The sequence below is a fragment of the Monodon monoceros genome, unplaced genomic scaffold, assembly GCF_005190385.1.
Source record: "Monodon monoceros isolate NGI ecotype Baffin Bay Population unplaced genomic scaffold, NGI_Narwhal_1 Super_Scaffold_6, whole genome shotgun sequence".
NCBI classification, from domain to species: domain Eukaryota; kingdom Metazoa; phylum Chordata; class Mammalia; order Artiodactyla; family Monodontidae; genus Monodon; species Monodon monoceros.
In genome coordinates, this window is record NW_021703783.1 from 1,260,912 (window position 1) to 1,280,652 (window position 19,741).

The 19,741-nt window shown below is 58.3% G+C and overlaps 1 protein-coding gene across 1 annotated transcript in view; it reads right to left on the minus strand.

Moving 5' to 3' along the window:
• The window catches only part of CACNA1C (calcium voltage-gated channel subunit alpha1 C), a 465,580-nt gene that overhangs the window by 405,508 nt on the left and 40,331 nt on the right, over positions 1-19,741 (minus strand). Inside the window, 2 exon segments of the mRNA XM_029204130.1 lie at positions 8,693-8,798; positions 12,306-12,627. Of these exon segments, the coding sequence (XP_029059963.1) occupies positions 8,693-8,798; positions 12,306-12,627 (428 nt within the window).

A 19,741-nucleotide genomic window follows, 5' to 3' on the forward strand; every position in this document is an offset into this window, starting at 1 on the left:
CAGAGCGTATCTGTCTGTTCCCATGACAACAGGGGCGACCGTCACCGTGAGGACTCAGCTCCACCCGTGGCTGCTGGCATTTCCAGCTTCTCCTCTGGGCCCAGCCCCCACTGCGCTGTGAGAGGTACCACCTTTGGTTCACAGCCGAGAAGCCTTGAGGCCGGAAAGCAAAGCGACAAGCCTGCTTGCGATGGAGCCGGGATGCGGGCCGGTGACCCCAGTGCAGCCCCGTCACACCTGCCTGTGCTGCGGGCATCGCAGCCCCTGCTTCCCACCTCCTGCGCGTCCTGGACGGCCCAGGGCTGCCCCCGCCGACCCACAGACACAACACCCCTGGGGTCACTGGTGAAGAGACCCCACGTCTGTCACACACACGCTGGGTGTAGGCCTTGGGGGGCCGCAGGGCCTTAAGGCTCGGGAGCCACACACCTGGGCTGGAACCCCAGCTCCACCGCCTCGTAGCTGTGCGGCCTGGGGCGAGTTAATTCACGTCTCTGGGCCTCATTCTCCTCCTCTCTAAGACGGAGTGGCTCTAACAGTCCCGGGGTCTCCACGGGGCATCGAGAGGACCAGGCGAGTTAACACTGACTCCGAACGCTGTCTGCAGTACAGAGGGGACGTTACTATTATTACTAGTTGGATGGCAGACCTAACAACTTCAGTCACGCAGAAACCAGTAAGAACAAAGGGAATAGAGAGGGGAAGGGCTCCCGAGAAGCCGAGATCTATGTTCTCAGATGCAGAAATCACCGCGAACGCGCTTTGTTTGCAGTGACCCGCTCAGTCCACTCTCTCCTCCCTCCGCCCACACTGGAAGCGTCTGCTGACCCAGCGCCAGGCACCCGCAGCACTCGGGGTCCCTGGGAATCACGCAGGGCCCCTCCAGACCCCAGCTCTGGGACCCGGAGCATCCTCCGCCCTCCCGACGGCTTCACAGCAGGCTCAACGCTTGGGGTGTCTAAGGGCGGCACCGTCCCGAGAAAGGGTGCAACATGCTCGGAATGTCCTTCAAAGGATCCAGAGATTTGGATTTGATCTTCGAGAAAGGCTTTCCTCCAACATACTTAAATTAAAAGGAGCTTGGTGCAGGAAAGGGGTTCCACGACACAGAGCGTGAATGTATATATGTTGTGTATATGGAACGTTTCCCCCCAGATGAAAACAAATGGATAAAATGGAACCAGAGGCGACACATACTTAGACTTCAAAGCCCTGTCCGGGGGCAAGTGCGGAGCAGGCGGTGCCTCTCCCTCTGAAACCTTTTGGGAGGGGGAGCCCCCACCCATCGGAGACGCCTGGTCCCCGGTGCGGCCACCCTGCCGCCGCACGGGCCTTGCCACGCTGCCCGTCCTCTGTTCTGAGGACGCCGGTCCCCGGGGCAAATCTCTGCTGTGGGTGGTTCCAAGCAGGCGCCATCTGTGACGGGGTGGGGAAAGGTGGCACCCCCCTGCCCGGTCCAGGGAGCCCTGGTACATGAGCAGACCGCGAGGCAGCTGTCGCCTGACGGTTAGGGACACACGCCTGCATCCACAGCACAGCTTCTGCGTTTCCAGGCACATCGTCTCCCTTCTCTGAGCATCAGTATCCTCGTCTGTGAAATGGGACAACAGGAAGGTCTCGTAGGGCCCTCGTGATGCTCAAATGACTAAGACACACACAGCACTGGGGTGTCTGCACGTGGAGCAAAGGCATAAACAGGGCCCATTATCTCTGAGTTAGAGGCTTCAAGCTCCACAGCACCGTCATCTGTGTAACTCTGGTTACCCAGCAAGCGTGTACCAAATTGATTGTGCAACAGAACCAAGTTGCTTTTTTTAAAAATACCAGTTAATGTCGACCCAGGCAGGGTGTTTAATCTTCGAAGTGTCTTCCCCTCCCCATCCCATGCTCACAGCAGCCCCGCACGACGTTCCAGGCAACAGGGCAGGGGCCACCACCCCCTCACACATGAGTTCATGTGACACTTGGCCCTCACTCCTCAGTCACTTTGCTCCTCTGAACTAAAGGGACACCATCTGGCTGGGTCTGTCCACTCCCCCATCCACTCACTCAACAAATATTTATCAAGAGCCTGGCATGTGCCTGGCCAAAGTCACCGGGGCCAGGGCAGCATCGGGGCGGCGGGGAGGGGAGGCAGGGATGAATGCTCCACCCTCAAGAAAACAAGTAAGAACATATGATCATTTACTCTTGTGGGGATTAGAAACCGTGTTTGCAAAGCACTGGCTCCTGGTGGCCACTTGGCAAAGGTAATTATTATGACTAGGCAGGTTTCCAGGCCCCACCTGCCGGAAGAGTGACAAACAGAAAGGTTCAGGGACCGGTGGGAGGCCCCCAGTCCAGGCCTCGCCTCCCAGGCCAGCGCCCGCAAGCCCGGCCCGAGAATGGCTTACAGGTCACACCTTACGCCCACGTCCCACCCAGAGCCGCTCCGTGGACCCTCGGTGGGGGCAGGGGGGTCCCTCAGTGAAGCACCTTCCCGAGGCCCACGCGCGGCACTGGCGGGACTGGCTGTGATGCGGGGTCGCGAGAGCGGCCCCGACTCTGGTCTGCCATGAGTGTGACTCGTCTCACCCTCGAGCAAACCCCACAATGAAGGAACACCCAGCTCACGGCAGGAGGACGAGGGCCAGAGCCCGCATCCCTGCTTGCTCCCCAAGCACTCGGCCCAACCCATCCAGGGGCTCGGGCGCCCTAAACGCGGACCCTCGGGTCGACCTCAGCCCAGCACGACCTGGAAGGGGACCCCACAGGGACCCCAGAGGCTCGGGCATGGCCGGCCCCTGAGCTGACCGGGAGGGACATAGGGTTGTTCCAGATGCAGTCACTCTGTGTGTGGGGGGGGGCGGGGGGGGGGGGTGGGCCCCGGGGGGGGGGGGGGGGGGGGGGGGGGGTTGGCCCCTCAGGCCACCAGGGCTGTCCCTCGGGGCCCCTTCTCTAACCACGAGGCCTCTCTGCTTCCCCCCTGTGCAGTGAGACCACGGGGCTGGGCAGCCCAGATGTCCCTCTCCCAGGCGAGGAGTCCAGAAACAACAGCCTCTGGGTCTCCTTGCCCACAAAAGCTCTCCCGAAGGGCCCGGGGTGACCTCTCCAGGACAGGACGGAGGCCCCCGGTTTCCGGCTGCAAGCTCTCCGGGCGGGCGGCGCATGCAGCCTGTATGGCACTGCTCTAAGGGCCCACGGGCCTTAACTCGTGACCCGCCCACCCAGCCTCGGCTGTCCCCATTTCACAACCTAAATGGGAAACCCGACACCCCAGCCTTCTCCCCGGCACTTGGGGGGCCCCTCTGACGAGCCCCCTGCAGCACCCCACGCCCGGCCCCCCATGACTCCTTCTCTGGCCCCTCCTCCTCCCCCCACCTCCGGGTATGGCCTGGCTCTGGCTCCAGAAAGTACACAGCCCTGTTCTCTGCACAAGGTCAAATGCCAAATATGTTCTCTTAATATTCCAGCCCAAGCCCAGTCTGCGCGGACTTCAGGGTTTGCAGGCAGCTGGGAGTTTTCCATACGCGATGAGTCTGCCCTGCTGGCACCAGGGCTCAAGACACATCATCCAATTTACCGGCAGGGCAGCGGCTACCAGAGGAGGGTTCACGGCGCGATTTACACCAGATGCTCTGCGTGCCAGGTGGGCCCTGCCAGTAACGAGACTGTGAACGATGCAGCGAGAGCCGTCGTGTCATGGGCCAGTTCACGTTTCCCTCTGCTCCACTAGCACCAGGAAAAGATAACAAAGTTGATGGATTTGGGTGCGACAGTGTATGTTAGATGGAGCATAAAACAACCAGACTTTTACTTAAATCATGAGAAAAAGACTTAAAAAAAATCCATACTGGAACACTTTTCATCTCCTGGAAAGAGGAGAAAGTAAAGTGCTAGGAAAACAACGGGGATTGTACTCAGCCAGTGGAGCAGGAACGGGATGGAGAGAACGGAGCCGTGAGCCAGCGGGAGGCGGCTGTGGCCCCGTGGGGTATGAGGGGACCTTCTCCTCCTTGACTGCGAGTGTCTTTGCTAAACAGATTATTCTTGAACCCCACGGAGGGGAAACCTCTGGGGAGCCGATGTGTTCCCTCTCTCTGTCTGGATCTAGAGAGAGCCGGGGAGAGGACTGACAGGGACCTACTCACAGGACAGCCAACGTGCTGGTCGCTTTTCCCCAAGAGCAGCCTGCGATCCCCGGCAGCAGGCGCACCAGGGGGAGCGTATTAAGCACACCGACTCTTGGGCGCCCACTCCGCTGGGCTCCCAGCCTGGGCTCCGCAGGTGGGGCCTGGGACTCTGCATTGTAGCCCCCACCCAGGTGATCCGGAGGCACTGAGGTCCTAGGGCCTCTGCTGTAGGTGCAGCATCGTCCCCTCCTCAGAGCAGGACGCTGGAACCGCAATTTCTTGTTTTAAAAAAGCTATGAGAGTCATGGGAGAATCCTCAAGCCTCATTGCAGGGGCCCTTACGTGATTCGGGGGCCGCGTTCTGGCACGACAAGAACATTTTGGCAGGAGTGTCTCAGTCCTCAAAGCTCAACAAAGAGCCGCCTGCACCCCCTGCTTCAGGGCCCCCGGGGCTGCAGACAGGACCGGCGGCCCCTCCTCCACCCAGAGCCCAGAGCCCGCTCTCTGCACAGCCGGCCTTGAGCTGCCAGAAAGGCAAGGATGAACCATGGCCCAGCCCCCCCCCCCATGTGTTTAGATCTCTGTTCCTTGACCTTCAAAGACTCTGTCTCCTCAGTTTCTCTCCCACTCTCGCCCCTCCCCATCCACCCACCCCGCACAGGCCCCGCCTCTCCCTCTGCACCTGCCGCAGGTGCAGAGCCAGGCCCGGGGCTCCTTCTGCCCATCCCCCCTCCCCCTCCCTCCAGCGCGAACTGTCTCCGGGAGTCCTGACCCGCACCTGTCCTGTCCAATGTCTCCTGCATCTTCCACGGGCTCCTCACGTAACCGCAAACTGTCCCCCTCATTCCCTGCCCCTTAAGTGTGACCTTTCCCCTGAAGTCTTTCTCCTAGCTGATGGTGCCTCGTGACCCCCATCACCCCCACCACAAGGAATTTTAAAAATGCATATTCCTGGGCCGTGCCGCAGAACTACTAAATCTGAGTCAGATCTTCCAAAACGTTGCAGTCGGTGTATTTCAAGCTCTCCAGGCTTTTATAATAACCAAGCGGGGTCAGGAGTCACTGGTCCACGGGCCTCGCTCATGTAGGAGATGCTGATCCAAGCCTTTGGAAACAGCTTGGAGCTGGAGCCATAAGTCTGGGAACGATTTACGTAGAAAGTGAATGAAAAGCTGCAGGAGTAGCTGAGCTCACCGAGGGAGAGAGCAGAAACTGAGACGGGCAGGACAGAGCCCTGGTACAAAGTTCCCCTAGATGCGGGAAAAGAAGCTAGAAGGCACAGGGGAAATGGGAAGAGAGGCAGCAAGAGACTAAAGAATAGCTGTGTCCCAAAGCCACAGTTTTGGTGAAAGTTTTGCAAAGGGGCCTCTGACCACAGAAAACGCCACCATGAGGAGGAGGAAGGGGCAGGTCCAGATCACGACACTCGTGTTGGTTGGTCCTGGCCCGTCAGCCAACGTGGGTGTTGCTTGGCTGTTTGTGTGAGGGGGTTTCTAACACCCTTGGCCGTCTGGTCGGTGGCCCACCATGTCCCAGGGAAGCTACGACTTCGTGGCATGCACAGAACGGGAGTTGGACTGTGGCTCCTGAGGTCCAGGGGCAAAGGTCAGGGCACAGTCAAGTCTGAAAGACCCCAGAGGAGTCTTCTGGGTGGGGCTGTTCCAAAGATCCCAAGACGAGACACAGGAGTGTCACCGAGGAAACAAGAACCAGTGAGACCGGGGGCACCCTCGAGAAGGGCCCTGAGATCTTCAGGGCGTCCCCAAACCCACAGCTCCAGGAGCCACCAGGGATGCCTGTACCTGGGGACCTCACGTGCTGGGGTAACTGCTGCCTGCACGAGCCAAGTCCAAGGCCCTCCTGGAAGGAAGGGGCATGGCCATTGGATGCACCACGCCAAGGGCAGTCTGTCCCCTCGGCCCCATAACACAGTGGCCCTAGAGAGGCCCCAGGACGAAGCCACCAGCCCAGGGAACGGGAGCAAGGTGCCAAGGAGAGGGCAGAACAGACCCAGCAGAGGCAATGCAGACCCTTCCTCTGAAAGATTAAAATATTATACTTGCATGTACACATGCATCCACCAGAGGAAGTTCAGGGGCAGAGCTGGCAGAATGAGGCAAGTGCATCTGTTTATCTGTATATATGTGTATCTGTGGGTGTGTCCGTGTATGTTTTTGTGTGCGTGTCTGTGTCTATGTGTGTGTCTGTGTACATGTGTGTGTCTCTGTGTCTGTGTGTGCCTGTGTGTCTGTATCTGTGTATATATGTGTGTGTCGTGTGTGTGTGTGTGTCTGTATATGTCTGTGTATGTCTGTATGTGTCTATGTGTGTATGTGTCTATGTGTGTGTGCGTCTGTGTACATGTGTGTATGTGTCTCTGTGTATATGTGTGTCTGTGTACACACATGTGTGTTTCTGTGTCTGTGTATATGTGTGTGTGTACGTATATGTGTGTCTCTGTGTCTGTGTATATGTGTATGTGTGTGTGTGTCTGTGTGTGTCTGTGTCTGTGTCTTTGTACATATATGTGTGTCTCTGTTTCTGTGTATATGTGCGTGCCTGTATGTGTCTGTGTACATGTATGTGTGTCTCTGTGTCTGTGTATATGTGTGTGTAGGTATGTGTGTGTGTGTCTGTGTGTGTTTAGGACGGAGGAAACCCTCCATCTTCCGAGCATGCTTCCTTAATTTACTGTTACCGCCCAACCCGTGGCTTGAGAGAGGCGGCAGCTGCCTTAGCAACTGGAACCCCCTTCAAGCCCCCATGCTCTCCTGTGCGGCCCGCATTCCTAGTATGAGGTCCCCCAAGTCCTGACTGCCCCCCATTGCCCTCCCTGCACTGTGTGGCCTCGCCCTCATTGGGGAAGACGTTAGAGCGACCAGCGGGGCAGCCTGGACGGGCCTGGGCTGGTGCTGCCGGTACTGTACCCTTTATTCAGAGCAGCTTTACTGGTACAATTTACGCACCAGGAAACCCGCCCGTTGTGAGTGTATGACCTGCGATCTTCAGTAAAAGTCCAGAGTTGTGCAACCATCACCCCCGCCTAGTTTCAGAACTCATCCATCACTCTGTGGGGTGTTTTAAAGACCACAGCCCCTCGCCTCCAGCCCGGAGGGCATCCAGTGACACCCTGCTCTCCAGCCCGGAGGGGTGGGACCAGCGGCCCTCGGTCACCCAGCGCGCCCACCTGTACAGCCCCTGGTGGCCCTTCTCATCCTCCCGGACTCGAGGTGAGGGGCCGTCTCTGGGGCTAAGATGACAGCCTCCGCCTCGGTGCCTTGGGCCAGAGCTGACCCAAAGCATCACTGGCTTCCAAACGCCCCAGATTGTTTTTCTAAGTGCGCAGCCACAGGGTTCTGGGGAGGACCGGGGGGGGGGGCGGTGACACTCGGAGCAGAAGTAGCACCACTGGAAGAGGCTCCTGCTTTGCTAGGGGCCCTTTGGGACACCCCTCTTGTATTTCTTTTGACACAGCAAAGAGGTCCTGCCTGTTAAGAGACAAGGTCACGCCTCAGCAGGCCGCGTGGATTGGGCCGGTGCTCTGGTTGCCGTGTCATCACTAGGCCTGAGGGCCGGCTCCGGAGCCTGACCCCACGTGCAACCCAGGCTCACTGTGACAACCAGGCGACGGCCGTGAAGTCTAAACGGGCATCGGACGGACTGCCTGACGGGGCCAAAAAAAAATGTCAAAGGCCAAAAAGCAGAAGAACTGACTCTCCCGTGACATCACAAGAAGCCGGTGACAGCAGAAGGCGGCCCGGTTCCCTCCTGCTTCTTCCAGAAACTATCACCAGACAGTCCCGTGTCACCAGAGGAAGCAGCCAATGACGGCGGAAGATGTGCTTTTTGGGGGTCACGTGAGAAGCTTTAGTGTCCTGGTAGGGGAGAGGAGAGGGGCAGGGCTTCCCCCCAAGCCTGCAGCCGAGGCATCCTGGGGCGTCCGGCTCTGCCAGCTGCATTCCAAGGCTCTCCTCCCATGCCCAGACGGCGCAAAGGCCTTTGTGATGACTTCACGCTCAGCCCAAAGTAAACACCCTCCACACTTTTTCCATGGACACATTCTAACCCGACACTGCCAGCACCGGCCTCCCCACCAACCAGATGGAAAGCCGCCTTTCCCAAGAACGAAAACCTTTCTAACTAAATAGTACATCTCGGCTGCAAAAGCAAACTTTCCTAAAAGCTTCCTAGAAATTACTTCCCGTGCACCGATCCCACATGTCACCTGAGCAAACGTCACCAGCGGAACGAAGGCCCTGGAAACAAACACGATGGAGGATCCACAAGGCACACTCGCTCCCGCAAACACCTGCTCTGCAAGGCTGCAGGTGTGCTGAGCACCCCCAGGCCGCCGCCCAGAGCTCACACTCACGTGCGCCCTGCTCACAACCACCTGACTGCAACAGTATCTGTCAAAACAGGCTGACATAAGACAGGTGCCCATTTGAATAAAGAGCTAGAGCCCTCGGGATCCAAGCTCGGCTGGCTTTTGAACCATCAAACGCGTTCCAGCTTGAATCCGCGTGATCCAAGCTCAGGCCTCCGCTGACTCGGAAATGCAGATGCAACAGTGCACTTACCAGGTTGGAGTTGGTGGCGTTGGAGTCGTCCTCTGGAAAGGGAATATAGATCGCTAAGGCCACACAGTTGGCAAAAATAGTCAGTAAAATAATGATTTCAAATGGCCTGGGAAGGGAGTTAAGGAAGTTAATGCCACGGAAGCACCAGTGAGACAAACATACACAGATAGATGTTTCAAAACGGAATCAAAGATTCGTCGAATCTTGTTTAAACAATACATTCCAAGCCCCTTGTATCCTGAAAAGGAACATATGCCTTGTTAAGTGCTTCTAATGGGCCCCGCCAACATTTTCCCTAATATGTCAAACGCAGTGGAGGCCAGGCGCGTGCCAGAGTAAACACAGGTTTCTAAAACTTTTTTCCCTTCTTTTATTTATTTAGATTTGCCCTGGACTTCATTTTCCCTCATGTGTGCTCAGGGCTGCTTTGAAAGATTGAGGCCTGCTCCAGCCAGGGCTCGCCACCCCCAGCGGCCCGCACCGGGGCCCGACAGAGCTTGGCGGGGGAGAGGGGGGCCCCCTGGGATTCAAGGCAGAGACTCGACTCGAAGACGTTTCAATGACATCTGGAGATAGGATTTTCAATCTTTTAACTTTAAATTTCGAGTCTGTTTTTTCTTCCTCCTTATTCTCTGCTTGCAAAGAGCCGGAAGGTGGCCAGGGGCTCCGGACGCCCAGGAGCACGGCAGCGTGTGTCGTGCACGCAGGGGACGGCAGCTCCACGCAGGGGCCCAGAGCCTCTTCAGTCTGCGGAGGCCCTGCCTGCGATGAGGTGGCCTGTGTCCCAGGGCCTCCTGACTTGCCCGTGGGTTGTGCCGGGCGCTGGAGGGGATAAGCCAAGGTTCGCCCCCGGCCCCCAGCAATCAGGGAGGTCCTTGTGCCCGGATTTTCTGCACCAAAATATCAGGGCAGACATATTCTCGAGAGAAAAATGAGCAACTGTGATAACAGCCCTTCCACCCTGCACCCTGAATTAAAGGCCAGAGAAGGGGGCTTCAGAGGAAGGGCCCGGTTCATGCCCTTCCAGCCCCAGCTCCCCACCTCCCAACACGGCCACGTTTCCACCCTAGTCTGTGGAGCCTCACAGGAGGAGGTAGAGAAGGAGGATGGCCATTCCTGGAGACAGGGACCACCTCCATCTCCAGGGAAACCTGCACTCACAAAGCTAACGAATCCTGAAACAGGAAGAGGCCTTGGAGATGGTCTGGTCCAAACTCCCAAGGCCCAGACAGCCTGAGGAACGTTCCCGAGACCCACATCAGGCACTGACCAGCCAGGACCAGAACCCATACCTGTGCCCACCGAGTCCACTGTCCACTCCTCTGGCACGGACGGCCCCAGACCTGTGTCATCAGGGCAGCTCGGGGCCTGGAAGGAAGCGGTGATTCTCCAGTCCAGGGCCTCCCGGCTACAGATGCCCTCGGCCCCAAGGGCAGAGCTAGGGGTCCACTCACCCAGCGTGCCCCACAGACACTGCCGTTGTCTGCGTGTGCCTTGGTGTCCAGAAGACGGCCTGCAGTACACTGCCCAGCCCCCCAGCTGGACAGACACAGAAAATAAAACCACCTGTCTCAGACCCGAGCTGGCCAACAGCAGAGCCAGGTCCGAACCAGAGCTTCTGACTCAACTTTTCCAACAGGCCATGATGCCCCTTGAGCTGGCCGAGGACGCGTGGTGAAGATGGGATGCTGGCCGGGGGGACGGCCAGGAGCTGACGCTGACCGAGAGCGCGCCCCAGGCCAGGCCCTGCTCTGACCACACTACCCACACTCCGGAGGGGTGGACAGTTATCACCCCGCTTCTACACGGGGAAGCCGAGGCACAGAAAGTGAGATGTCAACTTGCCCAGAGTCACATGGCTTGGGGTAGGATGGGGTCAGACCAGAGAGTCTGGCTACGGAGTCTGAGTCTGTCAGGAACATTCTATGCTGATCCACTCCGAAGTCACCCTAAGCGTTTTTAGGAAGCTGGTTCTTTTAGACCTCCTCCCACACGGCCTCCTCCCTCCCACCCTGTCCCCACCTGCTCGGCAAAGCGACACTCAGCCCCAGGCTGGCAGCTTCGTTCCCATCACCTGGCCCTTGTGGTCACCCCCCCAGGGCAAGAGCACCTCAGCTCAACTGAGCCAGACCTCAAAGTCAGCCTGTCACCCTCCCAGGTTGGTGACGGCTAAGCCCAGGGTGTCTCCGGCTCTGTTGCTCACCCCCAATTTCAGGCTCTCCATCCATCACCTTATGGTAAATTTCGGGGCTACTGCTGGGGAAGAGAAGGTGCAAAGAAACCACTCAGGCACGAAACAACTCTGCAACGTGGAGAAGCCCACTGTGGGCTGGCTGTTCAGGCCCAGGTCGGGTCCCCGTGTGTCCCAGCCGGGCTGGGTGGCATCCTCTAGACATCCTCCAGTGCGTTCTCTTCTATACTCTGGGCTCACGGGGAGCAGGCCGCGTGGACCGTGGATTTGGATTCGGGGCACCTGGATCTGAATCTCAGCTCTGCCGGTTGCCAGCAGCGTGGTGTGGGCGAGTTCAGCTCCCCCAGGCCCCCCGCCCCCTGGCCCCTCGGCCCTGACTGAGCGTCTGTGACAGCAGCCCAGCGGGGCCCCCCAAGCCCAGCCTCTCACCCGGTCACCCGGAAAGCGGACACCTCGGCCTTGGGAGCCCTGCCTGGCTCTGCAGCTGCACTGGGCTCGGGCGCCTCCTCTCAAGTGCCCTTGGACTTAAGGGCTCAGGCACTGACAGAACTAACATCTCCTTTTACCTTTCATCCATCCCCAAGACCTCTAAATCTTTCCATGCAAAGTCATAACTGAAACCCAGCCCTCCATCCTGAACCCCGGAGACGTGGCAGCCCTGCCCAAGTGGATTCTTACCAGAAAGACACCCGGCACTAAGTCCCAGGCCCTAGTCCGGCCCGTGTGACCTACGGGCACTGCGTCATCACGGGAAGTCAGGGCGCACCCACTGATGGCTGGGAGCCTTTCCATCTCCCCTCCCCACTATTCCCAGCGGGAAGGGGCCGGCGCTTGCACCCTGAGAGCCACCCTTCCAAGCCACTTCCCCTGCAGGCCTTGCTCACGGGGTTCCGCGGACAGGGGTTCTGCGTTACACCCTCAGGCCGGCGCTCTCCACTTCAGCTGCACCTGGAGAGCTTAGCCAGGCCTGGGCGGAGCTCAGACACCTGTGCTTTGTCCCAGCTCCTGATGTGCCCCAAGGCTGAGAAACACTGAGCCACGCCCGAGCGCCGACCCTCTCGTCTCTCCCGGGTCCTGCAGCCTCGAGCAGGAGGTCCCGCATCTGCGCCAGTCCCACAGCTCGGGAGGAGGAGGGGGGTCTGGGGTGCAACGCTGTCAACCCCACACATCAGTGGGTCCTGGGCAAGCTCAGCCCGGAGAGGGGATACTTGCCTACCCCTTAGGCTTGTTTTCTCAAATGCTGCTTATTATATAAAAAAACAACCCCCAGGGAGCTGGTTATACAAGCAGATTCCTGGGCCCCATCCCCAGAGACTCTGACTCGAGGCTGGGTAGGGCCTAGAACTCTGCATTCAGACAGCGCCCTGGCGACAGATGCCGCAGGTCTGAGAGCCATCTGCTGGCCCCGCGCACAAAGGATACTTCCACTCGACGATGCTGATGCACGCCCTCCGGACGGGGTTCCTGAGGGTCAGGCAGAGCAGGGCACGGGGCGGGCGGGTGGCCATCGTGCTGCCCTGTTTCTTGGGCTTCCCGTACTGCTGCCGCTTCCGCTGCGTGGAGCTGACCGTGGAGATGGTGGCGTTGCCAGCGCTGCCCATCAGCTTGGCCTGCCGGGCCGCGTCAATGGCTGCCTGCCAGGACAGGGCGGCCCCCGGTGTGGGGATGTGCTCAGGTGCCAGCCCCGCGGCCGCGTTGGCATTCATGTTGGCGTGAGCCGGGCGTGGGCTCCCATAGCTGGGACCTGCAGGAGAGAACAGGGGACAGCGGTCACCGGGAGGAAAACAGGAGAGCTTGTGATGTGCTCTGGATCCCAGGCTCACAATTTTTTTTTGAAGTCTCATTTCAACCACAATTCAAAAAGAGACATGTACCACAATGTTCACTGCAGCTCTATTTACAACAGCCAGGACACGGAAGCAACCTAAGTGTCCATCGACAGATGAATGGATAAAGAAGATGTGGCACATATACACAATGGAATATTACTCAGCCATAAAAAGAAAGAAATTGAGTTATTTGTAGTGAGGTGGATGGACCTAGAGTCTGTCCTACAGAGTGAAGTAAGTCAGCAAGAGAAAAACAAATACTGTGAGCCAACATATGTATATGGCATCTAAAAAAAAAAAAAAGTGGTTCTGATGAACCTAGTTGCAGGGCAGGAATAAAGAGGTAGACGTAGAGAATGGACGTGAGGACACGGGGTGGGAGGGAGAAGCTGGGGCGAAGTGAGAGTAGCATCGACATAGATGCACTACCAAATGTAAAACAGTTAGCTAGTAGGAAGCAGCCGCACAGCACAGGGAGATCAGCTCGGTGCTTTGTAATGACCTAGAGAGGTGGGTTAAGGAGGGTGGGAGGGAGGCTCCAGAGGGAGGGGATATGGGGACATATGTATGCATGTGGCTGATTCGCTTTGCTGTACAACAGAAACTAACACAGTGTTGTGAAGCAATTTTGCTCCAATAAAGATCTATTAAAAACAATGTCCTATTTCAAACCATTGCAGGAGCCAGGGAGGCGGCACATGGAAACGTCAGTGTGTGATGCTGGGAATCTGCTCTGGTCCTAGTTCAGTCTAGGTCAGCTGTGTGACCTTGGATACATCACACCCCTCATTTTAGGTGAACAAGACACGAGATGTATTGCATTACAACCTTTACGGACCTCAGAAACAGTGAGCGGAGGATGTAGAAAAAGACAAATATGCAATGCAACACATGTCAATTAAAATACATACTTGTAAGAACACATACAAATAAAGTAGAAGGGAATGGTTGTTTATGGAAGGTGAGGCGGAAAATGAGAATAGGCGCATGGGGACAGAAAAGAAGAATGAATGAATGAATGAGAGCCACTGCATGAATCAATGCTAACAAACGGACAATGAATTGAAGGGTATAATTTACTCAAATCTCTGCACCTAAGTTCCAAAAAATAAAAGTAAGTCTGATAAATGAAGGGGATGGACCCAAACAAGGTCACATCCAGGTACCTCAAACCCATGTGGCGATGGGAGTTGTTGGATAGGAGGGCGGGGGGCTGTGATGGTTTTGAATCAGGAGCTCCTCTGACATGCTCCCATCAAGAAACAGGACCTATGCGCCCTCCTCCTGACAAAGGGTTGGCCTCCTGTGACCGTTCTGACTGGTAAAGTTTAGCGGAGGTGACAGCAGAGATCACTTCCAAGGCTAGGTCGAAAACTTGCAACACCAGCCCTGGGCCGCCATGCTGTGAGGAAGCCCAGCCAGCCAACGTGGGGTAGGGGGATGGGCATCCCAGCCAGCCCCCGGCTGCTCCAGCCGCCGCCTGACTGCAACCCCACGACGACACCCCAAGCCAGAACAGCCCAGCGAGAACTTCCTGAACTCCCGACCCGCAGAAACTGGGAGACAGCACGGCGCTTGCTGCAGAAAGCCACTTGTCTTCGGTGACTCGTTACGCAGCGTTGGGTATCTGGCAAAGGGCACTGTGTGTAGTGGGGGTGACCAGAAAGAAGGAAACCTGGGTAGGAACCAGTGAAATCCAGCATAGAAACATCTGCATGGCTCTGGTCTAAAGGCAACAGAAGCCTCCAAGACTGTCCCTATGACACGGCGCGTGTCTGGTGGGTTCTCCCCCATCTGCTTGGCGGGCACCTCACCCCAGAATCCTACAAGACTTACCAAGGGATCAGCTCAGCCTGGGCCCCAGATCAGACACGTGACCTTGAGACTGGCCGGCTGGGCAGGTGCCACAGGGTCAGGAGATGCCACAGAGAGTGGGGTGATTACTGTGGGCGGAGAGCCTGGCATCTGGAGGCCACTTCAGTCGCCTGGGAGACTGTGGCTGGAGCCCAACCAGTGGCACGAATGTCACCTGCAAGCCTCCCCCACCACCACGATGACCCTCTTCTCTGCTTCGTGTACACAAGGCTCCTCCAGGGAAGCTGCTGGCCCAGGACACACTGCCTCGTGGGGCCCTTCTCTCTCCTCCCTGCCACGCGCTGGGTCCAGATGAACACTTGGTGCCTCACCCAGTCCCCTCCCCCCAGCGCACATCCTGGGCTCGTCCTTCTAGGTTAGACCTTCAAGGCGACTTTTGCTGCTGGTGTGACCCCTCAGCCCCGCCGCCGGCCCTGTCCACGATGGGGGCCAGTGCAGAGATGAGCACACGACTCAGCTTAGCCTCAGAACCCAGACACACTCCATCCTAGAAACAGGCTCTGAAAACCACCAGGCACCTGCATCCAGCCACACCTGATGCCCGCCTCACCCTGAGCTTCCCAGTTTTATTCCTTAGGTAACTTCGCTTAAGCTAGTTTGAACTGGATTTCTGTCCCTTGCAACCAAAAGAGAACGAATACGCTTGCTCGTACCTGCCTGGGCTGTCATTCCTCCCAGCTTCCAAAGTCTATGTCCCTTCCATCATCACACCAGTGACACACGGTAAGTTTCCAGTTTTATGCCAACTGACCGACGTGACCACCAAAACGCTGTACCTCAAGGATTCTGGGACTTTTCTGAGCACGAGAGAAAGGTGACAGATTCATTATGTCTGCCGGGGGCACGAGAGGGAGGGGGACGACATCACAGGTGTGCGCTTTCCACCCCACAGGACCCCAAGATGAGCACTTCGGGTCCACTTAGGTACCAGCTGCTGCCACCTCCCTGTCCGCTGACAGCCGCCTCCGGCACCGTCGCCATGTGGTCCCCGTGGCACTGGAGCCCCACCACCACTGCTGGGCCTCGTCCTCAGTTCACGGCCTGTCCCCGACCCGACACCAGCTCCATGTCACCATCTAGGACGTCGGGAGCCGGAGGACCCAGCCCTTCCCACCGGGGGTCTCATCTGTCACGCACCTGCCGCCGTCCTCCCTGTGTGTGTCTGAAGCCTAAAGCAAGCGAGACCCCGCGAGGCCGGGCCTTTGCCTTTCTTATGGGAGCCCCAAGGAAAGGACGCGAAGCCTCCAGGCGCCTGCAGCACGAGCGGCGCCGTGACAGCCAGCCAGGTGAGTGTTCCCACCACACACGAGGGCGAGGGCGCCGTACTCGCTGGAGGACGAGCTCCTCCTAGGGTTCACGGCCTGAGGGTGAAGGGGCTGCACTTCTGACCCCAAGAACACCCTCCGTGTCTGAGGCGATCTTCACGGGGCAGCGCCCACCACACCACCCGCCCCGGGGCCTCCGGGATGGAGGCGGATGGACAGACGTGCTGCCCTGGACCGAGCGGGTCCGGCGTGGCCGGATCGCGTGTCTCATTAGCTTCACGGGCGAGGGTTCCGACCCTAAGCTTGCCCGTTTGATCTGTGGGAAACCACCTTCCTTCCTAGACCCCCGGTCTGGCCATGACCATGCTGAACAGCCTCTGCTGGAGCCCCTGGGCCGGCCGTCCTCTTCCCTCGCGTCAGGAAAGCGGCCCTGGCTCCACCCTGCCGGACTGTCCGGGTCTCCGCGGTTTTCTCCTGACACGAGGCCTCGACACCACCCCCTCCCGCAGACCCTGGCGGCCACATCCCGGCGCTCCCGGAACGCCTGGACGAAGTGTGAAGACGAAGGCGGGAAGCGGCCGACAAGAGCTGACGTCATCACCGCCAAGGCCGGGCCGGGTGCATCCCTGGGCCCTGAGGCAGCGAGACCCGGAAAGCCTGGCCTGGGGGGGGCTAACTTCAGAGCCACCCGAGCCTTGGGTGATGACCTTATTTATACTGTGAGCCGTTCCCAGAGCAGTGGGACCTCTCGGGAGAGGTCCATCTGGAGAAGCACATACAGATAAGCCCGTGGGGAAAAGTGGAATGTCAACCTCTCCCCAGCCAGAGGGCAAGAAAACAACCTTCAGTATTTCGGTCCTGGCAGCCCAAGCACTGCTGCAGCCTGTGACATAACGAAGGGCACAGTAAACACAGACACACACACACACACACACACACACACACACACGAGAGACAGGTGTGGCCCCTCGGGCTGGCCTCCATCCAGGCTGTACCTCAAGGCCCAGCTCAACCTCTCCTATCACAAGTGACTGTCCCCCACGCCCTGGGACGACTCCCACCCAGGCATGAGGCTCTCAGGAGCCCTAGGACCCCCGTGACAAGAGGACACAGTGATCCATGAATGGCAGGAATGGCAAAGCTCCATCTCAGGCCCCGTGCTGGCAGATCCGGAGCAGAGCTAGGGAGGAAGGGAAGCAGCTCTGTGTCTCTGACGGCTCTGACGGCTTCGGTTAGCAGGAAATAAGCACCCGACGCAAAGAGACCAATTTTCAAATTATAAAGCTGATTCAAAGCTTGGTCCCCTGGCTGCCAGCTGAAAAGATGCCACCGTCTAAGTCTGCTCTGGCTCTGCCTTCCTGGACGATCTGCACGAGCCCAGGGCGGCGGCTCAGCAGACCAGGCTGCACACACAGGTGGGCACCCACCGCAGACGCCTTCCTTGTATGGGAGAAAGTTGACTCGCACTCGTGAAACGGCTCCGCTCCCCTGGGCAGCTCCCCAGTCCGCACACACGGGCTGCTGCTCCAATGGACCAGGACGAGGCACCGGTCGGCCTTAGCACAGGCTGATCTGCCAGGGTCCAAGCCAGGAGATGAACTCAGGACTTAGGCTCCCCGGGGGCCCCTGCGAGGGAGGCGTGGTGCTGGGACCTGGAGCTGCTCTGGGATGAAATCGAGTGACTTTCTTTCATCTGCGTCCATCCATGCACCTGCCCCAGGGCCACGTCCCAGAAGAGACCCAGTATCTGCCTGATAAGGCTCGGATGATGACGACGTCATGACGAGGATGACCTGGGAAAGCGCGGGGATCAGTCCGTCGGAGCCCGAGAGGACGAGCTTTCCCAGGCTCCCTGCTGACTTCTCTGCTGTGACCTCCAGGGAGCACTCCGGAGGAAGAGGCTGTGAGAAACGATGTCTATCTCCGGTGCCACTGGCCTGGTCCAGGCCACCACCCATGTCTTGCCCCGGATGCTGCAGAAGCCCTGCCATTTCCCCCACTTCTCCTGCCCGTCCCCAGTCCAATCTCCATGCAGCAGCCAGACAGACCTTTCAGAAATACAGGTTATGAATCAGGCCCTGTCGTCCTCCCAGTCAAATCTCTTCGCAGTCCAGACTCTGCCACGGGCTGTGAGCCTGCAGGGACGGCCCTGCCTGCTTCTCGGAACTTCCTCTCTCTCGGCCTGGTCCAGGCACGCCTGCCGTCCTGGCCCCGTTTCACTCAGACAAGCTCAGTCCTTGTCTGCCCCAGGACCTTTGCATGTACTCAGCATGCGGTTCCCCCTGCTCCCTGCTTGGGAATTCCTTCGCCAATCCCCTCCCGACCCCGCAGTGTAAACGGGCAGACCTCCAACCCCGGCGGCCAGCGTGACCCTCCCCATCTCCCTTCCACATTATCCCTCAGTAGAGAAGCCCAACCGCCTGGCACGAGAAAGGGACCCCCGGTTAGCCATGTGTGTGTAAGGGGTTCAGGGCTACAGGCCGGCTTCGTGAGCACGACCTCCCCCTTTGGCCTCAGTACATTCAGCGGTGCAGAGGGGGTGTCTCCCAGCGGCCAGGCTTTGTACACACAGCACAACCTCGGCTCATTTATGGAGATGAGAAGCAATCGTGTAGCACCAAGGACATGCTTTCTCTCGGGCCGGGTGCATCCTGAGGGCTTTGCAGATGCCCGCAGTGACCAGGGGCCTCCGTTCCCTTTAAGAGCGAAGCAGCCGACCTGAAACAGAAAGCGAGCTTTCTCTGCCCATGAAAGGCCAAATGAGCAGCCAGCAGGAGACCATTAATCTTCTCCATCTAGTGCGTCTACTGAGATAGCCAGGCGCTCACACGGGGAGGATGCCATCGGGCGCTCACACGGGGAGGATGCCGTCTGGGCTCAGACGACAGCTGAGGCCCGGGCCATCGCAGCCGGGTGTGCTCCCCCAGGGAAGGCTGGGGTCCCGCTCAGCCCCGGGCGGACTGCCGGACCGACTAACTCAGAAGCCATCCCCCCTCCTCCTCTGCGCGCTCCTGTCCCGCAGAGGCTGGACACACTTTCCAACCTCCCCGTGGCCAGAATGACGCGGCTGTGAGGTCAGCCAGGTCAAGGCCTGAAATGAAACTACGTCCGGTGGGGAGGGTGTCCGTGCCACTACTCTCGCCCTGTAGAGACAGAAAGCCTCTGGCGATGGCTTCCTGGTGCCCAGACCTCGGATAAGGTGCTGTGATCCTCAGCGCAGTACCGCCCAGATCCACTTCCTGAAGATCCCAGAGTCCCAGTCCTCTTAGCGATCCAGCTCTGCCGTGTGGTCCTAGGAGCAGTCCCGGAGCCTCGCCTACTGCCTGCTCTCCCAAACCTTCCAGTCGCTTTGTAAACCTTTAAATTCCTGTATTAAGTATTCATCGTCGTAAAACGGCTACGGCATTGTCTGTTGTAGGTCTGAACCTTGACCAACACGGGCAGGCTACAGCAGCGCTGTCCTAAGGAACTTCTACAATGATGGAGACGCTCCATAATTCTGGGGTGTCCAACGTGGTACCCACCAGGCACTGGCTTTAAGCACTGGACAGGAGTTAGTGCAACTGAGGAACTACACTTTGAATTGTATTAATATTTAATTTCAGGTAATTTACATTTAAGTACCCTCACATGGCTAGTAGCCACACTGTGGACGGCACACGTCTACATTTAAAGAGGAGTCGTGGGCTTCCCTGGTGGCGCAGTGGTTGGGGGTCTGCCTGCCGATGCAGGGGACACGGGTTCGTGCCCCGGTCCGGGAAGATCCCACGTGCCGCGGAGCGGCTGGGCCCGTGAGCCATGGCCACTGAGCCTGCACGTCCGGAGCCTGTGCTCCGCAACGGGAGAGGCCACAACAGCGAGAGGCCCATGTACCGCAAAAAAAAAAAAA